Below are 27,633 nucleotides of genomic sequence, written 5' to 3' on the forward strand. Positions count from 1 at the left end.
TGCAGGAGGCAAACAGAAGCCTTAATGCCCCAAGCTGGCAAGATGCACCTTGGAGATTTGTATGCTAGTTAGAGCAAACTTGTTAAAGAATACCAGTCATTAGTACAGTATGGTGTAATTCCTGTATTAGCTAATCCAATTTCTGAAGTGGATCATTCAAACCCCTCTTTAATAGAGACTCTCACATACACACTCACCAAATTCCATTTTGATACACCTGCCTTAAAATGCAAACCCCGAGTGCATGGGACAAATATAAATTTTTACCTTTTTCTACACCTTTGCGTTTGGGACACGTAGATGCATTATGGGAAGACTGAAGTTCTTCTAATTCTTCTTCTTTTATTTTCTTTTTTCGCCCTCTGATTGGGCAGAATGTCCACATAAGGTATTAATAGAAAAAAAAGCAAAAATTCAAGTTGCCAAAACCATTCATGACATTTAAAGGGATTTGCAGTCCTCCATCGCTCACAGGTCACACAGTCTGAGCACATATGGTAAAGGGTTCCTTCAGCAGCAAAGAATTACGGTGGTGTGACTACCATTTGGTTGATCTTTTCATCTGATTTAGGCACCGCAAACAGGAAGATGATTTCATTAGGGAGGCAGACACGGGTTTGAGCTGTGGGTTCGATACCCCAGGAATGTGGCAGCTTTGGAGGGTAGGCTGGAACAAGCTGATGCAGCTGGCAGATTTGGAAGGTTCAGAGTGGACTGGGTTGGCAGACATGTCAGAGAGGGGAGATATGTTTGGTGAGAACAATTTATAATTCAAGAAGGAATAAAAAGGAGCCGGCTGAGACAAGTCTATCTTTTTGAAAAGCGTCAGGGAGTTTTAATGGTGATTCAGCTATGCTCTGTTACTTAAGAAGCCAATATCTAATTGAAGAGCATGTTTAAAAAAGGATTAAATCCAGAAGGAAGCACGTTTAAAATTGTCTATGCTGTATCTTGATTTTTTTTTTGCAATTTGTTAATAACAGTTGATTTCCTGTCTAAATGCTGCAAGGTAAGAAATAGGGCAATGATTCATAAAAAAAAAACCTTCAATTGCAATGGGTACCCATGTGGCACAGAGCTTGCAATCTGGGTAGGGTGCACTTCACTGCCAATTATGCCAAATGAGGTAAATTTGATTTCATGGGCCGCTGCGCCATTCAATAAAAAAACGCATGCATGTTCAGAATTGTCTCATCTGAACGGCTACACTACGTGTCTCCCGATGGGCACACCAGACTGGTAAAGAGCAACTGTGGCCCATCCCGGGATACCGTCCAGCAGATAATGCGCGTTAAGTAACCTCTGTTAATGTGTCCAGCATTACAGTAAACTTTGCCGTTACGGCCGCGTCCCTGTCTCCAGAACACATAATAGTGCAAAAAAAGCGAAGCTGAAGTTAAGCGTAACGGTCTTTTCTCCAAGGCCCCTCCGTAATGCTTCGCACTGCACACTTCACTAGATAAGGAAGCTTGTGTTGTTGAATAAAGTGCCTTAAAAAATTAGGATGGGCAGAAAGCAGCATCGCGGCATCTAATAAAATCGATCGGATAAAAGAGTTCAGTTTGGGTTTAAAATGCCGGATTCGGCGCTAAGCAGAGCGCAGCGGCAACCCTTCTCGCCTCCTCTGTTTATAACGAAGTCTCTCCGACAATCGCAGAAGGGGGCTGGCGAAGGGCGAATTGTGGCGAATGGAAAAAATGTGTCGTGGCATTTAAATTGAGTGGGGTGGATTGGGGGTGGTGGAATTGATCGCAAAATTTGGAGCTGCTGAGATAAAGCTTGAGTTTGCACTATGAGATTAGGCAAGCAGGTTTCAACTTCGCTTGAAGGATGGTAGTATTGTTGGGGGTCGGATTGGTGGCCGAAATGAGGTGTGATCAAAGTGACCGGACTGAAAATAAAAGCTGACATCTAATTAGTTCTCAACGTCTGCAGGCGCAGCTCATCTCTCTTATGTTTCCACTTTGTGTTCGCCTTTCTGTTTCCTCTATGCACTTGTATGTCTGCTCAATGCTTCTTTTCACCAGCAATAAACTGTATAGATGTAATAAGTACAAAAATTAAAAGACTGTTAATAAAAAAATAAATGCATCACACGTCGGTCTGGACAGATTTCGGATTGATTGACTTTTTCTTTACTATCTCGGTCCCGTTCCCTTTGCTCTGCAAGTGTTTCTCTTTTGCGCAAAGCGACTCCGTGACACCCTCTTCCATTTCCACGTATTCCGACTTCTCTCCCAAAGAAGAGGCGGTAGATGACCCCTTGAATTTTTTAAGTAGATTGCTGGGGAGGTAAGGGCACAGTGGGGTATTCTGTGCAATCTGCGACTGTTCCTCGTTGTCCGTTTCTCGGTGGTAAAAGTAATTGAAGTTGGAAACGATGACGGGTACGGGCAGGGCGATAGTCAGCACTCCGGCTATGGCACACAGGGAGCCCACGATTTTGCCTCCGACCGTAATGGGCTTCATGTCGCCGTATCCCACCGTAGTCATGGTTACCACTGCCCACCAAAAGGCGTCCGGGATGCTCTGGAACTGTGAGGAGGGCTCATCTGCCTCGGCAAAATAGACCGCACTGGAAAAGAGAATGACGCCGATAAAAAGGAAGAAAATCAGAAGCCCCAATTCCCTCATACTGGCCCTGAGGGTGTGCCCCAAAATCTGCAGCCCCTTGGAGTGTCGCGACAGTTTGAAAATGCGAAAGACTCTGACCAGGCGGATTATTCTGAGGATGGCAAAAGACATAGTTTGCTGCCCGTTGCCTTGCTGTTGAGCCAGATCCGTGCCAAGCGTGATGAAGTAAGGCAGAATGGAGACAATGTCAATGATGTTCATAATGTTTTTGAAGAAGCCAGTCTTGCTTGGACAGGCAAAAAAGCGCACTATGAGCTCGAAAGAGAACCAAATTATGCACACCGTCTCCACGATAAAGAAAGGGTCGTTAAAAGTTGTAAATCCGCTGTCGGGCACCGTGCTGTTGATGCCCATGAATAACTCTTTCTCGTCCCTAAACTCTGGCAGAGTTTCCAGACAGAAGATGACAATGGAGATCAGGATGACTAGCACGGAAACGATGGCGATGCCCCTGGCAGGACTGGAGCTCTCTGGATATTCGAAAAGCAGCCAAACCTGGCGCTTGAACTCGTCATCTGGCAGGGGCTTCTCTTCATCCTTCACGAAGCCCTCATCCTCCCTGAACTTCAACAGCGCATCCTCGCCCAACTCGTAAAACTTGACCTCCTCCGAGAATATATCAAAGGGTACGTTGACCGGCCGCTTGAGTCGCCCTCCGGACTGGTAGTAGTAGAGAATGGCATCAAAGCTGGGCCGATTCCGGTCAAAGAAGTATTCGTTGCGCAAGGGGTCAAAGTAGCGGCTGCGCTTCTCCGGGTCTCCGAGCAAGGAGTCTGGGAACTGTGTGAGGGTCTTGAGCTGGGTTTCAAAGCGCAGTCCGGACACATTGATGACCACCCTCTCGCAGCACTCGTATTCGCCATAGAGTGTCTCGTAGCCGGACTGGGGGGCTAGCGTCTCCTCTTCCTCCAGCATGTTAAATGCCAACCTTGACTCTGGATGTTCTGGCACATCTTCCTCTTCGTCACAACCCCCCTCCTCCTCCTCCTCTTCTTCCTCCTCGTCTTTCATGATTTCCTCTTCAGAGCCGCTGCGCCGCTGCTGCCTGGCGCGCCTGGGTCCCGACGGCGGCTCACGCTGTTGCTGCTGCTCGCGCTGCTGCCTAGCGCCCCTAACTCCGGGCAGCAGTTCGCGCGGCGGCTGTTGCTGTTGGGAGGAGGAGCGCGAGGCGGTCCCGCCGCCGTGTGCATGGCAGGAGGCGGAGGAGGCGCTGCGCGGTGGCGGTTGAGGCTGACTTTGGTGATGGTGGTGGTGATGGTGATGGTGCTGCTGGTGATGACCCGAAGAGCCCCCGACTGCTCCGCCTCCTCCCCCATCAGCAGCGGCCGCGGCGGCAGCCGCCGCGCGAGAGTGCGCCTGGCGCTCGCGCTCACGCTCTCTCTCCCGGGCGCGCGCCTGGGCGTAACCGTACGGCAGGTGGCTGTTGCACCCTCCGCTCTCCGCGCTGACCATTGCAACCTCCATCTTGCAATTTATGTCCTATTCAAAAGTTCGATGTTAAAAATGAGATGTCAGCAAGTGGCCCCAGGAAAGTGTCGGCCCGTCGGGGTTCTGATACAATGCGGGTAGAGCCCCGCATCTGTCTCTGGGTGGAGAGCTCAGCGCAACAGTGTGATCCGCCTCCATCCCGCCCGTTGCCCCAGTCGAGCCAACATCTTCGCCGTGTCCTGTCTGGTTTTGCTCCCACCGCCGCGAAGTGCGTACTGACACGTCCTAGTGCCGAGGTGCCCCGTTGAGGATGATGGTGATTAGTAGGCAGCTGCAGATTGCTCCATTCTATGAGTTGTTACATCCCCTGTGGCCGCCGCGACAGCTCACCGGAGACGAACCTTCTGCACCCAGGCTTCTGGCTTTCACCGGCCCCCCTATTCATGTGCCAGCCTTTTCGGAGCTAATACACTTCCCCCATCACGACCATCCGTGGTGTGCGGCACGGTGAACATGTTCCTCTCTCAAAAGCATCTGGGGAGGGAGGGGGGAGACAAAAAAGAGAGAGAGAGTGGATTCAGGGAGGAAACGGTGGCGTTTTGCAAATGCAATGAAAGCTATCAGCTATGCAAGTCACGGACAGCAAATTCTTAAGAAAATCTAACGGTTTCTCCGACTCCAATATCTAAGGAAAGCCATTGTTACCTGCGCCCGGTATAATTAAAACATACCACAGCGTTATCAAATACAACCGCGAGAAGACGACTCCCCAGGCTAGCATCTATCACGCCAAATTTCCCTCCTCTTCGCTAACTACTCGTTTCTATAACGACAGATGTGCCTATGCATTCTTCTGCGCTCCCAAAATATTCCAGAATAACGCCAGACGTACTTACTATTTTGTGGGTGCTACTGTGAACGCGCGTCCATTTGTTACAGTCAATGCACTTGCTGTAGTTTGGGTACTTAAAATGTTCAATATCAAATAAGGAGGAGGGGTGGCGGGTTCCGTATTCCTCCTGTCTGTAACAAAATAACCCAAATAAATAAATAAAAAAACACGAAGTGTAGGCGCAGCGCGTTAACCCTCGGTGCACCGTAGCCGATGGTCCCACTTGTTTGCTACACTCGGAGCTCTTACTCACCCTCCCTCTTCTTCCTCCTCCTCCTCCTCCTCCTCCCTCTCACCTTCTTTACGAAGCTCAACGCGGTTCTGCCATTTCTTTCGGTTCCCATTTAACGGGATCCTCCATCACTTGCATCAACCCCTAAATGAACAGCTTCATGCTTTGTAATTTCTCTCATCCGGTAGGCGGAGGAGAGACTGTGCGTGTGCGTGTAAGGCAGTGGGGTGGGGGTGGCATGGATCAAAACTTGATTTGAGAGATAGGAACTTTAAAGAAAAATGCAGATGCTCCTGTCAGCAAATCGAGCAACAGTGTCCTGGAAACCTTTCGGTGCTCCCTTTCCACAGACTGTCTTTACCACCTCTGGTCTGTGTTTCTGAAGGGCACGCAACTTCGTGTTCATTTTCTCCAGTGCTTCTCAGACTTATATCATCTCTCAGTGGCCATGGCGTGATACTGCAGTTAGGGGCGTGCTGCCTAATAAAGACTGGATTTTAGACCCACGAGACAAATTTACACAACAGATCGAATTCCTGTCGTGCTCTCCCCGTGTGTGCGTGGAGATTTCTCTTTGAAATTCCGGTTTCTAACGACAACCCCGTCGCCTCCCTAAAAAGCATAAAAGCATACCGGTTAGTTTTCTTAGACAATTTAGTTTGTTCCCATATAAATGTGTACGAATTTGTGCGTGTGCGCGCATTGCGATGATCTGGCATCCAGTACAACGTTAGGCTACCAGAATAGGCGACGGCGTTCCATGACCTTAAACTGCATGAAGCGGATAAGACTTATGAGAGACGGCTGAGGTAAAGGATTATAAATTGGTCTTGGAAATCATCGCTGCTATATATCTTTACATTCTGTGAACAGCATAGAATAGCAGAACAGGACCAAACCAATAGACTGGATGCCAGCCCATCACTGGACACAAACTTATCCGTTGAATAGATCCGTCTTTAAATCGAGTAGGACAAAAGCAACACATCATAGAATGCAAAGAAAGCATCCCATTTGAAAAGGGAAGTGGGATCCAAGAGCGATCCAGTCGCGACCTTGTGTATTTGGTACAAAATAGATAGATAGATAGATAGATAGATAGATAGATAGATAGATAGATAGATAGATAGATAGATAGATAGATAGATAGATAGATAGGGTGTTACTAGAATTGTCTCATGTTCCAGGAGAATACACGCTTAGTATCCATTGGATTTTTATTTTAAAACACAAATGATAAGCAGCGACTTTTAAAATTAAATCTCCTATATGCAAATTAACGATTAAAAGCCTTAATCATTTGAATGCACATTTTTTATAAGGATGTCCAAAAAACGAAGCGTTTTGCGAATTATATATTTCTGCATTTCTTGGACAGTCTTGTGATATTTAAAGTTTATGTAATGTAATTTATGATCGTTGGCACTATAGACGGTTATGCTCACGATGACGTTACTTTATTACGCAAAACAGTTTGGCCTGCGCGATGTAGGGAAAGTGATTTATTGTTTACTATGAGCTATTTTTAACGCTTTACCCTGTAAATGGTACTTTGTGGGATACACTGAATAAAGTGTTACGGGTTAACAGTACTCATTAAGGGTACCAAAATCACATTATTTATGCGCCTGTTTTCAGAATTTATTGATTGATTGATTGATTTGTTCTATTAAGGGCTCACAAATCACAGTACCGCTTATTATCTCTGCTCAGTCAGTCGTGTTCGTCTTTAAGGTTATGGGGAATCACCACAAACTGAAGTCAAGGCAGACCCCAATGCGTTGAGGCTCCAGACCAACTAGTGCAACGCGATGTAGCCTCCATATTGATTATTTAACTCGAATACAGCGTCTTAGGAGGTGCTGTGCTCTCGATAGGTGCTAGATAATCTAATTGATTATGTTATCTGCTATATGTTAAGTAGTGAAACTTGAAATAATTTAGTAATTAACAGACAGAGTTTAATTTTGTAAAACGAGTGGCGTGAAAATAAACGAGTTCAATGATAGCGTATGTGCAGCTTCTGTTAAAAACAAACGAATGTTACACGTTTTAAAGTAACACTGCTTATCTATCTATCTATCTATCTATCTATCTATCTATCTATCTATCTATCTATCTATCTATCTATCAGTTTTTTGTCTTCTTTATCTTTGATCCCTAGCTTGTGCTCGGTTTTTAGTTCGTTTCCTAAGCCTGTACGCTGCTGTGGGTGCCAATTGTTGCCTGATCTCGTTTACAAGGTGTTTCCATGCCTGGCGGCTCTGTCTGTGTATCTGTCCGAACAACAAGAAACACAGAATATCTGTCGTGCATATTATAGGTAAATTCTAAACTGATCTTCGTTTTAATTTTATTTGTGGATTCAAAACATGAGACAAAGAAAGAAAGAAAGAAAGAAAGAAAGAAAGAAAGAAAGAAAGAAAGAAAGAAAGAAAGAGTCCAGACGAAAATGAAGAAAAGATGACGAGGTTCGAGATATGAACCCATGACGCTGGATTTGTAAGGATAGGGAGGATTATAAACGAAGGTGAACAGAAGTAATCCAATAAATCCATCATTTTTTTCGAGCCCGCTTCATGCAATTTTAGACACCCTGGTTGTTGGACCCAACCCGACAGCACTGGGAAATTGTACAAAAATCAGTTATGCGGTCTGACAAGGTGACCTTTTTACAATGTTCATAATAATAATAGGAATATTACAGTGATGCAGTAGTTAGCACCGTATAGAATTTGCGTTTCCCTGCGTGTGCGACATTTCCTCCAATATACCAAACACGAGTGCGGGAGTCTGCCTAAGTGCTTAAGGGCTGGGGTGGGGTGTTTCAGGTAAGATTCTCTGTGTTCGTGTTAACCAATCCCACACTTAGTCGCTCATAAAACGTCAAGGGGGCATCCAGGCAGCACAGGTTGCACGGTAGGAAACAGTCCTGAACAGGGCGAAAGTCATATGGTAGAGCACAAGCTCGATCACACCCGCTAATACATTCATACAAGATACAATCTGGAATAGCCATTTAACTTGAACTATATGTCTTTGACAATGCGGAATTTAAATCGGAATACCTTAGAGGAAAACCACAACAATCACGGGTAGAACGTGCTACCTCGACGCGGTCGACGTGCGGCCCTGACTAGCAATTTAAACCCAGAGGGTGTGGAGTTAGTGCTGCCTTAATAATAATAATAATAATAATAATAATAATAATAATAATAATAATAATAATAATAATTAGAAGAAGAAGACGGCTACACATAAAGAAGTGTATATCAGACGGTTTAAACTGAAAAAGCTGTCGATAGTATTGGATTGATGTCTTAATCCACGAGTGTACGTGTTTGTGTGTGCGCGAGTGTGTAAGAGGAGCATCACTGTTACAAAATTCTGAGCGAATACTTATGAGTGATGCATCTGTTTGATCATGTGGCAGAAGAAGGCTCTGTTTCTGATGCATGGAGCCTTTTTCTGCCACATGATTAAACAGAGGCATCCCTCATTTATTCTTTTATATGGTGCCTTTCAAGGTGAAATATACCGACTAGCGCACAGGTATGTAAGCAGCAGTGACGCCCGTGCTATCGATGCTGTGAAAGGCAGGCAGCCTTGAGCTATTGCATAATGCATGCTGAGTAAATGCGCTCAAACAAACAGCGGTACTCAGAACGATCACCTTAGTGTTCCGTAAAGGGGTGTGGCTACGTTTGTAGATCAGCGGCAGGAGGAACAATCGACGCCCCATCTCTGCGGCTTCGTTGTGGTCTTAATCATACGGACAGTTCATTTCAATTTGTCGATAGTACACTTTTAAATTAATAACAAAGGGTGCCCACTAGTTCCACATACAGTACGCTCTTTTTTGCAGAGAAAGGGTGACGCGTTCCCTTCTGAATGAGTCATTTTTGAGTTTAAGAGTCGCGATGTAGGCAGAGAGTATAAAGCTTTATGGCCACAACTGTTTATCAAATCCATACACTCCATTGTATTTAAGCCCTGCACCGTTGGATTTAGAGCACCTAAACTCACATGATCTCTAATGTCCAGTATGGTATGGTGACAGTTTCAGTAAGGCCCAGTACAAGTTATCAAGCTGTAAAGAAAGAGGGGTGGATTTAGGTTATTGTTGTCCAGGTGAGTAGTAGTTGCCTAATTCTGCAAGACAGGGCAAATATGCAGGTCTACAGTGAGACAGTTTGCCCAAGGCCTGTATGCATCTATCACAAACACATGTGGAACAAACACTAAGTACTCTGACAGCCAAAATAGACTTCATTTCAATTCATGCCAGAAGGGAGGCATGAGTTTAGGAAGGGTGCAGCACTAAAACAATACTGAAACTATTCAATCTAATGCTAGAGGCAGAGCTTTTCCGTAACCTGTCTGTTAATGTCCATCACCCCGATCTACACTCACAAAAATAAAGGTGCCAATGTGGTTCTTCAGAGCAATGCCAAAAGAGAACCATATTTTGTTACCAAAAGAACCATCCACATAAAAGATCCAAAAATAACTTTTTATTTAAATCTGTAAAAGGTTCCATAAATATCCATGAACAGATGATACCAAATTTGTGAAATTTCTGTTGTTTCACAATTTTAAAAGGACTCTTGCTACATTCAGTAACATTGGCTAAGTTCTTGATCTCTCAGTGTCCTGCTAGACAGACTGCTTTTTTAAAGATTTCTGTTTTGTTATGTCCACATGTTAGGAACCTTCCCAGAATGAAATGGTTCTTTGTCAAGCAATGGTTCCACAAGGAACCACACAACCCAGTAAAGTGCCATTTTTGAACCAATCTTTTTTAAGAGGGTAGTCTCAGGTTTGCCCTGTTCTTTGGTACAGGTTTGTGTTGTAAACAATCCCAGATAATCTACCTTACTTTTAGGACTGTGTTCAGTTTCTTCATTTTTCTCTGATTGTTTGCTGTATCTTCCATACAGTAGCTCATTTCTGAGAAGCAGTCTCAGGTGTGAATGTGAGCTAAATTCTCCTTCACACCAGTGTCAGCTACTCATAAATTCCACGCTTTACAGCAGTGTGCTAATCTCAAGCATATCCCATTATTCTCAAAAACATGGAAAGAAAATGCATTTATTTTCCAAAAACGCTAAAGTGATAAAAGGAGTTTCTTCAGTGGCACCAGCCAGTCTCTCATTAAGACACAGGGGGTAAGAAAATATGGCACTATGGCAGGCTGCACAGTAGCACCATAGTGAGATGGGGCCTGACCTACTGTTGGGTGTCATAAGTCCTGGAACCAATGAGACATTTTTACTGACAAGTTGTCCTTGACATATTTTGTGTTATCCTGCCTTTTCTACCTTACACTTCTTGGGTTCATCTCTTACCTCAGTTCTGAGGGAGTCCCAAGCCACTCACAGGCAGCATTACCTGAGTGTAGGGATTTCAGGGTGTTCAGATTAAACAAGATCTCTGGATGACTTTTCCCTCAAGCACAGCTCCCCGATTGCACTCTTTCACTGATTCTGGTTGTATGAAATGTCCCCTGGGATCCCAATTCCCCAACGCTCACCTCCACCCCCCTGCAGCACTCGTCCCCTTATCACAAGATATGCAGTTGCAGCGTTTCCACGAAGTCTTTCATCACAAACTCTTCTCAGATGACAGTGCCCATTGTCCGGAAACAAGTGAAGCGGGCAGAGCACAGAGGGTACGGGCGCAGTGCAGAGTGTTGTCAGCTGTTATTGTACCAAGGCTGTGTGACCGTTCAGCATTTTCAATTATTCAGTAAGAAAAGAATTGAGTGCATTTTCCCTGTAGATTGGGAGAGGGTCTGCTGATCATCAAAGGAGGCCTGAAGGTTTTATTTGGTCTCTGAGCTGCAGGAATGATCTCCATCTTCACATAAATAAAGACATAGAGTCTTATTTTGCCTGCAGTTTTGGAGGATACCTGTAGCTTACATTTTATTAGTTACGTTTATTCAATAAAAAACTATTTTATTTAGATCAGTAGCTTATGAGACTCAAAAAGATAGTTCCATCATGATGAGATGAGATGACATTCACACTGACAATGAGATTCTGCTGCTGTGAGACTAGTCCCATGCTGATAGCTTAGTCCTGCTGATATAAGACTAGTCCCACACAGACAAAGAAAGACCGCGCTGGAGCAAAACACAGAGCTGGATCCTGCTGGGATGAGATCAGGGTTGTATTAAGTGAGATGAGAGCAAACTCAGATTTGCTAACTAAATTGCAATGAGATGAAAACAGCCCTGCTGTCACAGAAGGACCTTACTGGAATGAATGGAGATCCACACTAACAAAGAAATACAGAGGTAGAACAAAACCAGTCTCATACCACAGTTCCTAGACTTAGACTTGTTGGATTGAGTTCAGTATCACTCTCACAGCCAGATGTGTTTGGACAAAATCAGTCTCATGTTTAGACCAAACCCTTACCACGCAAAGACCAACCCCACAAAAAAACAATCCTATACTTGCTGCTAGAATCCAACGAGATGAGTCACATCTCAAGCTTACAGTTGAGATTTTCCGAGATACTGAACCTACAGTCACAGTGGGTGATGAAGGAACGAGAACCTTCCTACATTGAAAGTTGCATCTGCTGGAATGAGCCTAGTCCAAAACTCACATTTACCCACTGGAATGAGAGTAAACCTATAGTTACAGCTGGACTCTGCTGAGGTAAGAGGAGATCCACACTGACCAAGAAGTACAAAGTTGTAACAAAACCAGCCCTACAATAAAAGCAGTACCTGCTGGAATTAATCCATTCACATAATCTGACCTGGACCATTCTAATATGAGACTAGTCCCAAACTCTGCCCATACCGCTAGCTAGATCCCCTAGGGATGAGATCAGTCCTGCATTTACAGTTGAGCCCAAATGGGATGAAAGTAGGTTCCCATTCAGGATAGAGCCCTAATTGGTCAGGTCTAGTCTCTCTTCAAAAGCTGGGTACTAGCTGGGAACAGATCACCACCATACTGCTGTCTAGATTCTCCTGGGGGGATACCAATCCAGAGCTTACAGCTGGATCATACTGCAGTGCAAGCAGATAAATCTAATGTAATGACATTAGATGTCCATTCTTAGTAAAGCTCGGCTTAGCCAAGTCCAGCTTTCACTGACAACTGGACCCTATAAAGAAAAGATCAGCACCTCACTGATAATTAGTCTGTATTGTGATGAGAGCAGGTCTCTAAAAGAAAGGCTTTATTTCGGGCAGTTCATAATCATGTTGCTGGGATGGATAAAATGTTGTTCCAACAGTTGAACCTAGAAAAGCAAACTTGGAGAAACACACAAAGCATCTGCATTCTGTTAGAAACAAAAATCCCAAACCTCACCCTAGATTTTACAATTCTGACTTATCCATAGTAAACGGTTCAAAATTTTGGAAGCTATAGTCCAATATAAATTGAAAATCTCACTCACCAAGCAGTCTGGTCCTGCTCTTGCACACTTTAATAAGGCATCTTTGCCCTACTCTCTGGTGGTCCTAGGATTTTCTTGACAGATGCTTAGCCCCGGTTGTGTGACTATGTGGAGTAGAAATCATAGATTGCTTATCATGTTGGTGGTCTCATTCCTCTTACTGTAGGTCACATCACAGTACTGTCTGAGGACAGAGGGCTTCCTCAGTAATGTAAAGGTCTCCTTCCTCCAACTATTTCTGAAGGTAAGACAAGCCTTTTGCATGACATGCTTCTTTTTAACTTTAGATCTCAAACCCTCCGCCAATCAGCATTGTCTTCAGTGCCCCATGCCTTTGGTGGACTTTCTATTTTGTTCCACTTTCCTATCAATGACTTGCAGGGTCAATTTGGCTGCCCTGTCTACCTAAACACCTGTTCTTTCTCAATCCAGACACAGTATGTCTCCATTTCTTGACCCCTGGAAAAATCAATCACAGCTAGTGTGTTTATACCTTGGCCCACCGTGGTGGGCGTCTGGAAGAAAAAGCAGTTTATCTGCATGCTACTGACACACTCGTCTATCTAATGACACATGATCTTTGTAAAAAAAAAAAAAAAAACCCAAGCAGTTCATAAGGGGCATCTGAGGTAGAGTAGTTAAGTCTTTGGACTTTTATCCCTGAGGCTGTGGGTTCAAATCCTGCTACTGATACTGTGTGACCGTAAGTGTGTGACCTGCCTGTTCTCCAATTGAAAAGTGAAAAGAAATGTAACTAATTTTACCATAAATGTTGTAAATCACCTTGGAAAAAAAAAGCCAGTTTTATTGCTTTCTATTTACTTACTCTACTTACTTTTCTATTTACTTGCCTCACCCCATACCTGACAAACAAATCTTCACCTCTATTGAGCTCTCTTATTCATGTGTACAATGTCCATCATCAAGAATTTCAGGACCCAGTCTCACACTGTGAGGAGTCTCATGTCTGGTCTATAAAGACTGTCACTCTGTTAAGAAGGCTTAGCACCATTTCATGCAGCCACTACCAGACCTAGTCTCAGTCTTACCTGGCAGCCTCACACCCACATGCCCCCACATTTTAAGTATGCTAAGTAAATCCAGACAACATCATGGCTAGTGAACGTCTTATGCACAGACTCTTCAGTGCTGGATACTTTATTGAGAACAAGCCATCAGCGTAGGGCATGACTCCTATTTATTCATGGAGCTCCAGGGCCCTGTGCAGGTCAGTCTGAAAAAGAAGGAACATCTGGTGTGTTTCAGTCTGAAAACTACCTGAAGGAAAGAAAAACAGCAGTCGATGCTGTGCGCAGCAAGAAAAAGGCCCCCAGCAGTCCTCAGTCCTTATAGTAATTTTCAGAAGAGGATGTCCTCATAGAGCAGGTAAATGAACTGAAGGGCCTTACAGAGCAGCTAACATTACTAAAGAGGATGCTGGATGAACTCTTACTAGTTGGGTGGGAAGTGTTACAGTTTTAGTCTCACTGTGAATTTGATGGTGACTTCTATACTAAGGGAGTTAGTTCTTGGCTCACTCTTCATATGACCCCTTAGACCTGTTGGCCATGGAATTATGAGGCTTCAAGCACCACAGCACAAAAGATCTGTAGTGCACTCAAAGTCCTCTACCATAGACCAGTCACAGTCCCAGGAGGCGAATGTCTGTCTATATAACATTAAATATAAGGCAAACAACAATGTAAACATTGTTTCCAAAAATAATAATTTGTGTTAATAAGTTAATAACTTCATTATTAAAATTCATTTTCAGGTATGTTCTACAAACCACAGCACACAATAAAATAAAAGACAATGAAAGTTAAAAAGGAAGTACAAACACATTTGTCATAACAGCATAACAATTAGCAGACAAATATGTCAAATGCTGAAAAGATATCTTTCTATCTAAGAGGCTCAGCAGCTAAAGTGTTTCCTACATGCTAATCTACTATATAATAAAACACTACTGTCTGTGTACTTTCTACATCCATCCATCCATCCATTTTCTAACCCGCTGAATCCGAACACAGGGTCACGGGGGTCCGCTGGAGCCAATCCCAGCCAACACAGGGCACAAGGCAGGAACCAATCCTGGGCAGGGTGCCAACCCACCGCAGACTTTCTACATCACCTTCAAAAAAGGAAAATATTTGCAAGATGCTGTGTTCATGGCAGGTAATCGGGGGTAGTAAAAAACAAACAGGAAGAAAGAAAGGTAATGGAAGAGTCTTTCTAGTAGGCTTTATGGGTACGCACTTGAAGGAAGAAGGGCGAGGCAAGGTAGGCTCAGATACAAAAGGCTACCCTGGAATAGCATATGAGTAATGCCTAAGGTACACAAAGGGCATGAGATATGAACTATCAAATATTTTTAAATGCATTCTATTACTTGTAGCTAGCAAAAAAATAAAGTACAGTTGCATAAAACATCCTCTAGCTAGACTCCCAGTTACAAACCATTCACAGCCTTTAAGACTAGAATTACCAGAGCCTACAAGAAAACTCCTAGATCCGGCCCACCTTAAATCCGTTCACACCTCTCCATCAGCGTCTTTTGTCCAGTAAATGTGCCGATTAAGACAAGCAGCAAGCAACCTGCTATTCCATACCCCATCGTTGCAGAACGTTCACTAAGTTCTCCCAGCTCATGCCTTGTTTGATAATCTGGGAGTGAATTGCTGGAGTTTTAGAGTGGAAATAATAGATCGTTATTTGGAACACATGCATTTCATGTGTGTTCCATTTCTACAGTAATCTGTGTAAACACATTGTTAAAACAGAAACTTTTTCATACTTTAGTAATAAATGTTAGAAAGTGTAGGCATAAATTATAGAATATGTGAAGCCTGAAGTCCAAAGATCAAATAAACTATTTCACAAAAGATTCAAGGACAAAAGAGTCCCCAGTTCGATACCCACTGCCTCCTATATTTGCCATTTTCAATAGTGAACTGCTCTTATTGTTAATATTATACAGTACACACATACATTTGGTTTGCATTTGTAACAGACTGTGTACATTTATAGTACTGTACTTGTAAAAGGTACCTTTTTTTCACTTCACTTCACAATCACGATAGATACAACCACTCTAGGGATCTGACGCTGTTAGTTTTTATTTGAAACTGGGAATAACTGTAGATGTGAGTGGTGTTTTGAGGCAATGGAACTGGACATTCTCTGATCTGGAGGGATAAAAGCTGACACACAAACGCTGGTGAATCTGCCTTCTTCGTATCTCACCGTCACTTTATTTTTTTTAATTCAGTTTCATTGAGTGTTCCTGCCCAACGCAAAATTAGTATGCACCTTATGGTTTATGATGTCAAAAAAAAAAAACAAAAATAGAGACGTAGGTATATATGATATTTGGAATTATTCATTTTATTACCTTTTATGAAGTCAGTTCAGCGCTATATGCAATCATCAAATTCAAATGTTAACAGTTCACACACACGCAAGGACAGTCCTTCCTACATTTATGATATGTGTACCTGTTGCAGTGCGCACACTTCTCTCTATGCTGTAGTTTCCATCACACACCTGAAAGAAAGAGACAATGTATGTGACATTTTGAAGAAATCATTTTATGACCTGAATAGTACCAATCAGAAAACATCATCGCATTAACGGAATATTATTTGAAAACGAGCAGCATCATATCGGGTGTGAATTTACGCTGGCGCTGTTACTTAGAGTCAGATCAGGAGAGTGGTGGGGAGGCGTGTTAGAGCGTGACCATTATTGAGAGAATAAAACTGATTAAAGCTAACTTTTACAAGTACCATACATTTATACCCAATGTCCCATCTATTTGTCTCTTTCTTTTTTTTTCTCCATGCTGCAAGAACCATCTTTCCTACATAATGTTTGCATATGAGATGACCACAGCATAATATATAAACATACTTCAAGCCATCTAACCAACCATTTTTCCGTGACCATAAAAACAAAGAGATGGGTATTTGAAAATGAATGGATGGCTGGACTCTAATTGTAGTCCCACGGCATAAGGGACGGCATTAGGTGGTTTGGCATCTCTAAATTTCCTAATGTGAGATAGTGTGTCCAAGACCTAGTGTTTGTCTGGCAGATTGCTGCAAGAACAGGCTTCCATTCCATCTGGACCTGACTTGGATAAGGGGTTCACAATATGGATGAATACTAAGAGAAAAAAAATGTATTAATATATCTTCCAACCCACCTGATCTGTTTATGGTGCAGGGAACTGGAGCAATAATGGGCACAAAGTGAAAACCATCCTTCACTTAATGCTCACAGACACATAACCCATTAATTAACCTAACATGCAAGTCTTAGGGAATGTGGGAAGAATACTGATAGAAAAACCCAAACATCTGCAAGGAGAACACGCAAATTCCACACAGACAAAAACGGAGGGATTTGGACAGCACCCAAACATGAGCACACTTGTGTCAGAAGAATTGTAATATAAGTAAATGTGAAATATTACACATAGGAAGTAAACATGTTAGGTTTAAATACACAATGTGAGGTCTGAAACTTGAAATTATCCTTTAAGTGAAGGACCATGGAGACATAGCGGCAAGATGCTATGTTAAATGAAAAATGATGATGGCCGATGCTCAGATCTCCAAGAGCATAGGATGAATATCAAAAAACAATAAGGAATTACATAAGTACATTTATGTTAGGTAGAATGCCCAGTGCATGCTGGATTGATTGTGAAATTCTTTTTGATTTCCTTGTATAATACTTTGAAATAGTTAGCACTAGAAATACTTTGCACAAAATAATGACTAATTATTAAACACTCATTTTTTCCATGCTTGTTTTAGATATGGCTTTCAATGAATGGCTCAATTAAACATTTATGAGTGAAGGGATCACCTCAAAGGGTCCTCCCTACTGGTTTCTCCAAATAGCATTCACATGTCTACTCATAGCATCTTCCATCTTTCCATGACAAAATGCCCTGCTGCATTTAGCCTATTGTTTATATCTGTTGCCTAATATCCTTCATCCAATAATGTTAATAACCAGTAAATGCTCTGTAAATCACAACATTGCATCCTTTAAGTCATTGAACCTGCAAGAGACCTGTAATGCACCTTGGAACCAAAGGCCATGTGAATCTTAAACTCTTCTCTGTTCTTTCATTTCAGCTCTATTTTATTTGGTAGACAATGTGATTTAATGGTTAAAATATTGCACTGTAAATCAGAAGGTTGCCAGATCAGTTCCCTCTACTCTACTCACTCATGGTGTGACCGTGAGCTGAAATTAAAAATATAAAATAAATGTAACCTATGCTATATAAAGTAAAGTGTGTTTATTCTTCTACATTGGCAGATCGATGTACTCCATCCATCCATCCATTATCCAACCCGGTATATGGGTCACGGGGGTTTGCTGGAGCCAATCCCAGCCAACACAGGGCACAAGGCAGGAAACAAACCCTGGGCAGGGCAACTAAAGTATTCGCCTCTTATAAATTTCCTCTATTATTGCTTTTCTTCATTTATTCAGATCTTCAAACAAAATCTAATATTAGATAAAGGGACCTGAGGGAACAAATAACACATTTCCTGTTTATGTAATTTATTGAATGAACAAAATTATTAAATACCAACAAGCAATGTGTAAAAAAGTAGTCGTCCCCTTTCATTTACTGATTGTGCTACTGTATCTTTAGCTGCAATTACTGCAATTAAACGCTTTCTATAATTCAGTATCAGTGTTACGCGTCTCTGTGGAGGAATTGTAAACTGCTCTTCCTTCCAGAATTGCTTTACCTTAGAAAGATTGGTATGTCCTAGAGTTTGATCTGCTCCTTTCAGGTTCATTTACAGCACTTGTCTTGGGTTTCAGTCTGGACTTTGATGATAAAATTTAATTTTGCTTTTTTTGTCATTCTGATTTGGACTTTTATACTTTGGATCATTGTCTTACTGTATGATTCAACTGCACTTTAGATTCAGCTCATGGACAAATAACTGGACATTCTCCTCAAGTCTTTTCTAAAACAAATGAGAATTCATAGATCTCTAAGTATTGGCAAATTTGATTGCTGGTATGATGCTCATACTGCAGAATGCTGTGTTTATATACAGTACACCAGACACAATGAGGTCTATGTCATCTAAAAAGTTCCATTTTTATTTTTTATGTCTATAGAACATACTTACTTAACGTCTGAGGACTATCCATATGCTTCCTGGCAATGAGAGATCAACACTTATTTCTTTTTGGTTGCCAGTGGGTTATGTCCTGCTAGCCTCAAATGAAGCCCATTTTTGATCAGTGTCTTTCTGATTGTAGTGTCATGAACATTCAACTGTACTGAGGCAAGAGAAGCGACTACTTCTTTGATTTTTTTTAAATATAAACACGCACCTTCGCAAACAAGTGCTTAGTGGACTCTTTCAGGGCTACAACAAGGTAAAGTAGTACCACTGCACACCAAGACTGGACACTGTTGCTAACTCCTTCTCCCCCTTCTTCTGCCATCTCGAAGATTACCAGGGAGCTAACTGATGTCACTTCCTTTACATCCCACCAAAGCTCCACACTTTCCAGGATGTCGACTAAATAAAACAGCCAAAAAGAGGAAGTAGCCATTCACTTTTTTCCCAGTGACTGAAGAAGACAGCACTCCTGCTAATAGTACAGTACTTGATTGTGACTGCAGCCATTTTTGACTTTAATCCCATTTTCTGATTTTCTCTTTCATTTTCACCAGTACAAGGGTTTCATCAAGGAGGTGCCCCAACTCTACAACCTTGTCCCATTTGTTATTCCTACTATATATAGATATATATATTGTCATGCACATGAGGTTGTGTCTCACAAGTAATGGTTCAGGTTGTTTCAGGTAGAAGAAAGTGAGTGGTGCACGCACCAAAACTAACATGGTTTCCATTTCCTCTAGTATGGAAAAGGAGCAGCTGGAAGATGAGTGACTTCACTTCCAGCGTGATCACCACAAAACCCATCCTTTCCATTCTCTCAATTGCTTAACTAACTCTTCAACTGGAAGGTGGCATTCACTGTCAGACGTACTTCATAGGAGGATGGAGCTCCACTTCAGAAGTGCTCACCAATGTGACATCCCATGTCAGAAAATTGATCTTCAGTGTAATTTTATTTTTATTATTTCACTTCAGTTCAGGACAATAAATAGGGCCCTTTTCTCATTCACTATACATACAGTATATATACAGTACAGTCACTGATCACATTCACAGGAATTCTATACTAATACTGAATTGAGCCTCCTATTGCTCTCAAACCAACCTCAGTTCTTTATGGGATGGATTCCACAAAACATTGTTTTGAGATTCTGGTCCATGTGACATAACTGTGTTATGCAATATCTGCAGATTTTCATGGTGTGAATCTCCAGTTCAATCACATCCCAAAGGTGTTCTTTTGGTTCAGATTTGGTTACTTCACTGAAGAATGCTGGACTCATTGTCATGTTCATGAAACCAGTTAGAGATGACTTTTTTGTTTGTGACATGGTGTATTATTATGCAGGAAGTAACAATTTAAAAATGGGCAAATTATGTCCATGAGGGGGATCCACATGATCGGTAACAATTCTCATATAGACAGTGGCATTCAAATGATATTTAATCAATGACTTTATTATCTGTGTGACTCAGCAGGAGACCAGGCTACATTTTTCTCATCTTCAGCTGGCCAGTTTTTGGTGATCCTGTTCCCACTGCAATCTTAGATCTTTGTTTTTCGGTGACAGGAGTGGAACCCAAAATGTTCAACTGCTTTCTTAGTCCATCCACCCCAAGGTTTGATGTATTGTGTATTCTAAGATGCTTTTCAGCTCATCACAGTTGTACAGAGTGGTTATCTGTGCTGCTGTAGACTTCCTGTCATCTCAAACCATTCTGGCCATTCTTCTCTGCCCTCTTTCATCAACAAGGTGTTTCTGTTCACAGAACCAATACTCACTGTTTTTTTTTTTTTCGTTTTATGTATTCTAAGTAAACTCTAGAGACTGTTGTGTGGCAATCTCCGGATATCAGCAGTTATAGAAACATTTATTCTTTTCTCTCAGCAAAACACTTTAGTTTTGCTTATGGTAACAACATAGACACATGTTTCATCCATTCATCCATTTATTTCTCTTTGGATAGCTAAAAACCATCCTGAGACAAGGCAGGTCTCCTCTGCACTGAGCACCAGTCCATCACACAATGCATTCACAATGGGAAACCTTAGAGGTGCACAACACCCTAATTGATACATTTTTAGGATATGTGAAGACACCAAAGTACCTGAAGGAAAGCAAGACAGACACAAGGATAGCAATCAATCCCCTATACAGAACATGACTAAAGGATGAACTGAATCCAGGTCTCTGAAGTTGTGAGGCAGTACAAGCTAACCTTTAACAGTTGTTGCACATTATCCAGTTGAAAACCAGCAGGTTTGATTTACTCCATGGGCCACAATTTTCATTGAACTATGTGATAGTCCAACCACAAACACATATAAAAAAGAATTTATGTCCATTTTCTTTCAGGGTAAACATAAATGGTAAATGTAAGTTATAATAATATCAATGCTTTTACATTGGGTCTGTGTATAGTGTTGCGTTCTGATGGGCCAACCGATCCACAGTTTATTCCTGACTGTTTCTTGTACTTGTGAGATAGTTTAGGTTGGTCTGAAAATAGTAAAAGATTAATACCTTTCTCATTTTTAGAAAACATTTGTCTAGCTTGTTCCACAGTGGCTTTCAGAGAAGTATCTCATGAGAGTCTTATATTATGATAAACAGTTCAGACCCTGTCAAGGTTGTGGGTACCATGCAGTCCAGTCTAGTTCACTGCGCATGCATCTATGCTTATGAAGAAAAAGAGATATTAGGCCTGGTTCATTTTTAGTTATATTTCATTTAGGGCTACTTTTAGTTATACCTCACTACATTTTTAGGTCAGGTAGCATACCTTTTATTTCATTACATTTTCCAGCAAGCCCTCATTACTTGTTACACAGACCAAACTATTATAAATTCATAACAAAAGACCTATCAAGTGTGTTGTCAACTTAGGTTATAGTTCAGTGTTGCTCAGACAGAGCCTATATAATGCTATACAGTATATCATTCAAAAATTAAAATTGCAATAGCACGCCTTCCACTGCTCATTTGTTAGGTCATTCCCATGTTTCTCATTCACTGTTGAGGCACGGAAACTGAATTTTCAATTTCGTCACGGTTGTATTTGAAAACAGCACATAAAGAAATGTCTCCTTTCAAGAAATCATCTTCAAATTTAATAAAGCATGTTGAAGTAAGAATTTTTCCCCTTAAGCTTTTTTATATGGTCCCCCTAAAGTCCCAATCTTATGAAAAAAAGTTTTTATGGGCATGAGTGATATCTTGACAACACAAGTTATATATTGTCTGCGCAGTATCTGTACAGTATGTTGTACGCACAAGATATTGTGGTGAATTCTTATAAGCCTTGCCACAAACGTCACTGGTTAGCTGGAGAAGAAAGGCTTAGGGTTCCAGTGAAATCTCCTGGCCTGTGAGGGGTTTTGCTGTCAATTGTTATGTGAGAGCTAATAAAAGGAGTGTCAACTTTCCTTCAAGCAGAGAGAAGTAGTTTTGTTGCTGCCTTATGGAATTTGAGCTAACAGAACACTGTCCTGCAGAGCCACAATGATTAAGGAAAATTTAGGTGGCTTATTAAGTGAGTGCTCTAGTTGAGGTAGGGTGAACTTTGTGCAGTGATACATTTTGTCTTGGTGAATTAACCTTAGCGTTAGACCCGAGCATCACTCGGGTTGCAAAAATAGTTCTGTATAGATGCGTCTTACATAAGTGTTACACCCGAGGATTACTCAGACTGTAAAAGTGCCAGCAGTGTTAGTGCCGAGCATTGCTCTGGAAATGATATAGGCAAGTCTTGCATAAGCGACAGGACCGAGCATTACTATACACAGGCCAGAGTGTGACCTGTCTTCTGCTAGCCTCATAATGGTGTCTTGTAAGAAACTTTTTTCAGCAGCCCAAGTATTGCACGCTCTTGACAGTGAGGCGAGCAGTGATGACAAAGTGAATCCGTCTTCGGGCAGTGAAATTGAAACGGACAGTGAAATTGAAAGTGATTCTGATGAATTCGAAAATGATCACTCGTGTCAATCACACATGTGCAGTGTGCTGTTCAAAAGTGGATCAGTCTGGAAATAAAATCCACAAGGAATCAAACTACTATTTGTCTCAAATGTGACACTGGATTATGTATTTCATCATGCTTCAAGATATACCTCACAAACCACACATTTAGACAGTATATATTGTATTATTATTTCATTATTATAATTTCTACACTTCTGACATTGTACTTGTAGTGTTTTGCACATTTTATAGTATAAAGATCAGATTTAATAAATATGTAATTTCTCAAGACAAAAAATGCAATGCTTTTTAAAGGTTTTTCGAGAAGAAATGTAATAATACGGAGGTTAATAGATAACTACTGAACATTTGTTATACTCTATTCCACTGATTTGGAATACTGCGGCGTGACATGTCCTGTCACCACAACATAACCAAAGTACTTGGCTTTAGTCAAACCAAAATAGCATTTCTTAGGGTTGATCCTCAGATCATCCAAGGTGTTGTAACAGATGTTGACATCATCCAGGCAGCACTTAAGGCATTATGAAACCTAAGCAGTCTGTCTGCTAGATGCTGGAAGGCGGCTGAGGCCACATGCAGCCCAAAGGGTAAGATTCCATCAGAGGAATCTGCCAATAGCCCTTTGTCATGTCTGGGTAAATGGCACTCTAGGCAGTCATCCACCCTGGGCATGGGGTAGGCATCAAACCAGGAGACCTGGCTGAGCCAACAACAGCTGTTGCAGAAGGGTCAATTCCATCAATTTTGGGGACCAAAACGATGGGACCACACCAAAAGCTATGGCTCTCTTCAATAACCCCCAGTTTCAGTATACGCTTGATCTCCAGTTCCACCTCGGCCTGCTTGGCCTCCAGTAGGCAGTGTGGTGGTTCTCTAATCACAACCCCCAAGTGGAGTAGTAATGTCATGGTAGATTAGTAAGATGTGGCCTGGGTTGACATTCACCACTCTGGTAATGGAGGGAATGGCATTATGCAGCTTGCACTCCGCAGCTTGCTTTTCCACAGAAGGCTCAGGGTCTCCCTGAAGTTAAGTTTACCGGCATCCATAAAGAGCACTATTCTGGAGCTCGGATGGCTGCTAGAATGTTCCCATTCTCACCAGGGTTTAAAGAGGATGGCATAATACATGCACTCTCACGGACACTGATTTGACTAGGATACTAGATTGCCCATTTCAAACAGAGATAAACCAGTAGAGGCCTGAGGGACCTTGCAGAAGGCAGACAGGACATGAGGAAGAAGTTAATACCAGTCTCACCCTTCTACCCATGCCACCTTCCTCAACTTCTGTTTGAGCATCTGGTTAAAGGAATCTACCAGACTATCCATTTGGGAATGGTATATGGAAGTTTTGAGGTGAGTGATGAGGAGCAACGTCCCTGAAGGTGGCAGACATTAAAGGGAACCCCTGGTCTGTAAGTTCCATGGGGATTCCCACCCACTGTCACGTTTCAGCCTGCATTTTTCCCCTGGCTGGTGTTCAAAGATGTGTTATGTGTCTGTATTGTTTAATTTGATATTATTTATTTGTATTAATATTTCTTTTTGTTTATAATGTATCTTTTGTGGGTGGTTCCCCAGGGAACAGTGCCGCCTCCAGTCACCACCAGGAACAGCCTTCCACCCAATTTAAGGGAAAGCCTCTCATAGTTACTGGCAGTTCATTGGATGTACTAGGGAGTGGAGAGTTTTTGTGAGTTTCAGTGATATTGCTAATGTTTTCTGGATTTTCAGCACTGTGCTTTGTGTTTCAGCTTTGTCTTTGGATTTAATTTTGGGATTTTGATTATTGATTTTTTGAACCTTTGTTCTGTTTTTGACCACGCTGCTGGATTCTGTATTGGGACTTTGCTTGCTGTGTATTACCTTGCCTTTCAGGCAGTTCCTTTCTGCTCCTTAGAGCTTAGGGGCTTGCACAGTCTTTTTAATAAAGACTTTTTATAAAGATTTGTCTCAGGCCTTTGGGTATCTAGTCAGGGTATTTAATGGTGTTTTCTACCTCTAGTGGACAACTTTGGAAAGAGACTCCCCAGATCATGACACCCATGCAATGACACCCACAAGTTCCCATTCAATAATTCAGCAATAGCAACACAAAGGGAGATGACTCCAGGGTATGGTGTGGCATAATTGACTATAACTAAAATAAGTAAACTATATAACTAAAATGTATTTATTGCCCCATGCTGAAAGGTTCAAGGGTTCAACAATATCTATGCCTATCTGCTTAAAGTGAATATCAATCAGTGACAGTGGGAAAAGAGACGTGCAGTCTCACAGGGGCATCTAATTTAACTGGCACTCTAGATAAGACCTGTAAAAGCAGCATACTTCTTCATGGAGTCCCAGTCCAGAAAAATGGGCCAAGATCATCTCCAATTTTTTGTGCACTGAGATGGATCTGCAGTAGATGCACATGGGCCAGTTTAGAAATCTTGTGCCTGTAGGGCAACAGGACTAGGAGCTGGTTTCACCTCTCTTCTTGGTGTTCTACAACCCAATGCAATAAATTATTTACAAGCTTAATATGTTGCCTGGGTTGCAAAGATTTGGTGATTGTCCTTTTATAAAGGCTAGAGAATCTGGCATAGGCCCCATGGGCGGTCCATTCATATCAGCTGTCCTGGCCCCCATCTGGAAGTCTGCCACATTCTCTGAGGCCACCTAGCAGAAGGCAGTGGGGTACTCCAGTGAAACATTGTGGATTCACGTAAGACCAGCCCCTTTTTCTGTCATAGTGTTGTGGCCAGATGTATTGGTGAGCAGTGATGGACACATCACTGACGGAATCATAGAGGATTTGCATTTATTATTCTCTAGTGCATTAAAGTAGCAAAAAGATAGCATCACTTGGGGGTCTCTTGCCTAAATGGTATCATCTGGAAATATTAGCAGAGAGGCTGCAGGAGTGAGGGAGGTTAGATACCCTAAGAGCAGAGTGGAGCTTGAGTGCAGTGTTTTCGGAAACACACTGCCTGCCTGCCAGCCAGCCTAGTGCGTGAGCTACTTCCTGACCTGACTGCAGGCAGCCTTGAGGAAAATTCTCATCCCTGCTACGTATGAGCTGCCTCCTTTTGCTAGACATAACAATTCAGGGATTTCTCTGCTTTGACCTCAAGAAGTTCGCCCACGGGAGTGCCTGGGTGGGTGTGAGCTTTCAAAGCTCTATGGTGACAGGTTTAAAGCAGCTTTAGGAGTCTTTTCAGAGGCCTTAACAGCAAGGTTCCTATTGGCCAGAAGAAAATCCCACACAAGTTATTTGCGGAGGACAGGCACTATAAATCAGGTATGATTACAAGTCCCATGCCTAACCCAACTCGCTGAACTCTGAGGTCCATATCAGCAAAGGTAAGCTACAGCTTCTTGTCTTGGAACGCTCTTTAGGGAGGGGTAGCCAGGCCAAATGGGCCAGGGGTTTCTTTTATTTTATTTTTGCTTAATTAGTCAATTGCTATCTAATCGTGCTCACAGTGAAATGTTCTGTATAATATAAAGCTTGAGTAATTGGTCATTGGCTGTGGCTCACCAGCAGAGCCAGAAGGCCGTTTTATCAAAATGTCACACGGCCCATCGTATTTAAATGAATCTCTCTTATTCTGTGTAGTGTGAAGAGAGTAGAGATGTGTCCTGCACTGTTCCTCCTCATCCTGCTGTCCTGTACCACATATCACTATGGTCACAGCTGCTCATTGGAAAACATCACAATAGCGCTGGATAAAGACAGCTGTGGAAACTGTTTGACTATTAATACCACAGTCTGTGCTGGGTTCTGCTTCACACAGGTGAGCTGGGGCACACCATGGCTACCTATTAAAAATGTTCAGCAGCATTTGTGTTCAGCAACCAACATTTTTTTTTCTGTCCTTTGTAATTTCATGTTTGTCTTCTCTCTGCATCTCGATTTCAGTGCTCACTCCCACTGTTTGCTTGTAGAATGTTGGTTGGTATTTTCCAGCTGTTTTGAACCCCATGTTCAGCTCTCTGGTCGCTACTGCCCAAGTGTGTTCTTCAGCACTTTAATGGTTCATTGATGTATGGCAGTGTCAGTATTTGGCACAGTGTGTTCACTAACTCTGTCATTTCTTTTAGTGATGGACTTTGCCGCTTCTTCATTTTCAGAGCCCGAAAGCTCATTCTGCTTTTGTCTATCATATTCCAGTTACCAATGCAGAGGGTACTGGATGCCAGCTTCCAAATCTTTTGGTCTGCCTCTTGCAAATTTCTGACATTCTGCATCTTGCAGGCTGACAATTACCCTTCTTCTTTTTCTCCAGGATCCAGTTTACAAGAGCTCACTTGCACCTTTCAGCCAACAAACTTGCACCATCAAAGAGGTGACCTATGAAACCATCCAGCTGCCTAACTGCACCGGGCATGGGGACACGGTGTATACCTACCCAGTGGCGCTCAGCTGTGAATGTGGCCTGTGCCATACAGACAGCACAGACTGTGGATCTCCCACCTTTGGCTCGACTGATTGCCCAACCAAGTAGATTTACAGCCACTGGCTTACAGCTACAGCTCTTCAACAGTGTGGGTCAACGAAGCCCTCCTGGGGCCACTGAGACTGCCCGCCCGACACTAAATAGCCAAGACTGATGTCCTGTTTAAGGTACCACCCAGTTTTCCTGCCATGGCAAGAGCACAAACACATTCAGTCAGCTTTTAATCTGTACATTATCAGCACTTGCTGACAACAGAAAAACAAATGAAAGGTGGGGGATGTGGGAGGAAGGTTTGCAGTGATCACACCTCCTGTGACTGCTTTCAAGTCTCCCAAGGAAGAAACAGTAACTCAATAAAGTCCGCTTTTCTCTCAACATACTTTATTTGTCTTGTGTCCTTGGCTGTTAATCAG

The 27,633-nt window shown here is 42.4% G+C and overlaps 2 protein-coding genes across 4 annotated transcripts; one reads left to right on the forward strand and one right to left on the reverse strand.

The window, feature by feature from the left end:
- Positions 1–1,845: 1,845 nt before the first annotated feature.
- Positions 1,846–5,357, reverse strand: kcna4 (potassium voltage-gated channel, shaker-related subfamily, member 4). 3 transcript variants are annotated; one of them, XM_039753878.1, is made up of 2 exons: positions 5,251–5,357; positions 1,846–4,596 (listed from the first exon to the last, which is right to left on the reverse strand). In XM_039753878.1, the coding sequence occupies exon 2, from the start codon at positions 4,096–4,098 to the stop codon at positions 2,092–2,094; it is 2,007 nt and encodes a 668-aa protein (XP_039609812.1). In that variant the 5' UTR covers positions 4,099–4,596; positions 5,251–5,357; the 3' UTR covers positions 1,846–2,091. The 3 variants fall into 3 exon arrangements, with proteins under 3 accessions (XP_039609812.1, XP_039609821.1, XP_039609828.1); XM_039753887.1 differs by lacking the exon at positions 5,251–5,357 and adding an exon at positions 4,959–5,165; XM_039753894.1 differs by lacking the exon at positions 5,251–5,357 and adding an exon at positions 4,794–4,909.
- fshb (follicle stimulating hormone subunit beta) lies at positions 2,381–27,403 on the forward strand. The gene is made up of 5 exons (XM_039749984.1): positions 2,381–2,560; positions 2,668–2,799; positions 3,157–3,260; positions 26,380–26,557; positions 27,050–27,403. Exons 1-5 carry the CDS (start codon positions 2,381–2,383, stop codon positions 27,266–27,268), a joined length of 813 nt encoding a protein of 270 aa, XP_039605918.1. The 3' UTR covers positions 27,269–27,403.
- Positions 27,404–27,633: the final 230 nt, after the last annotated feature.

The sequence above is a fragment of the Polypterus senegalus genome, chromosome 1, assembly GCF_016835505.1.
Source record: "Polypterus senegalus isolate Bchr_013 chromosome 1, ASM1683550v1, whole genome shotgun sequence".
Classification (NCBI taxonomy): Eukaryota; Metazoa; Chordata; class Cladistia; order Polypteriformes; family Polypteridae; genus Polypterus; species Polypterus senegalus.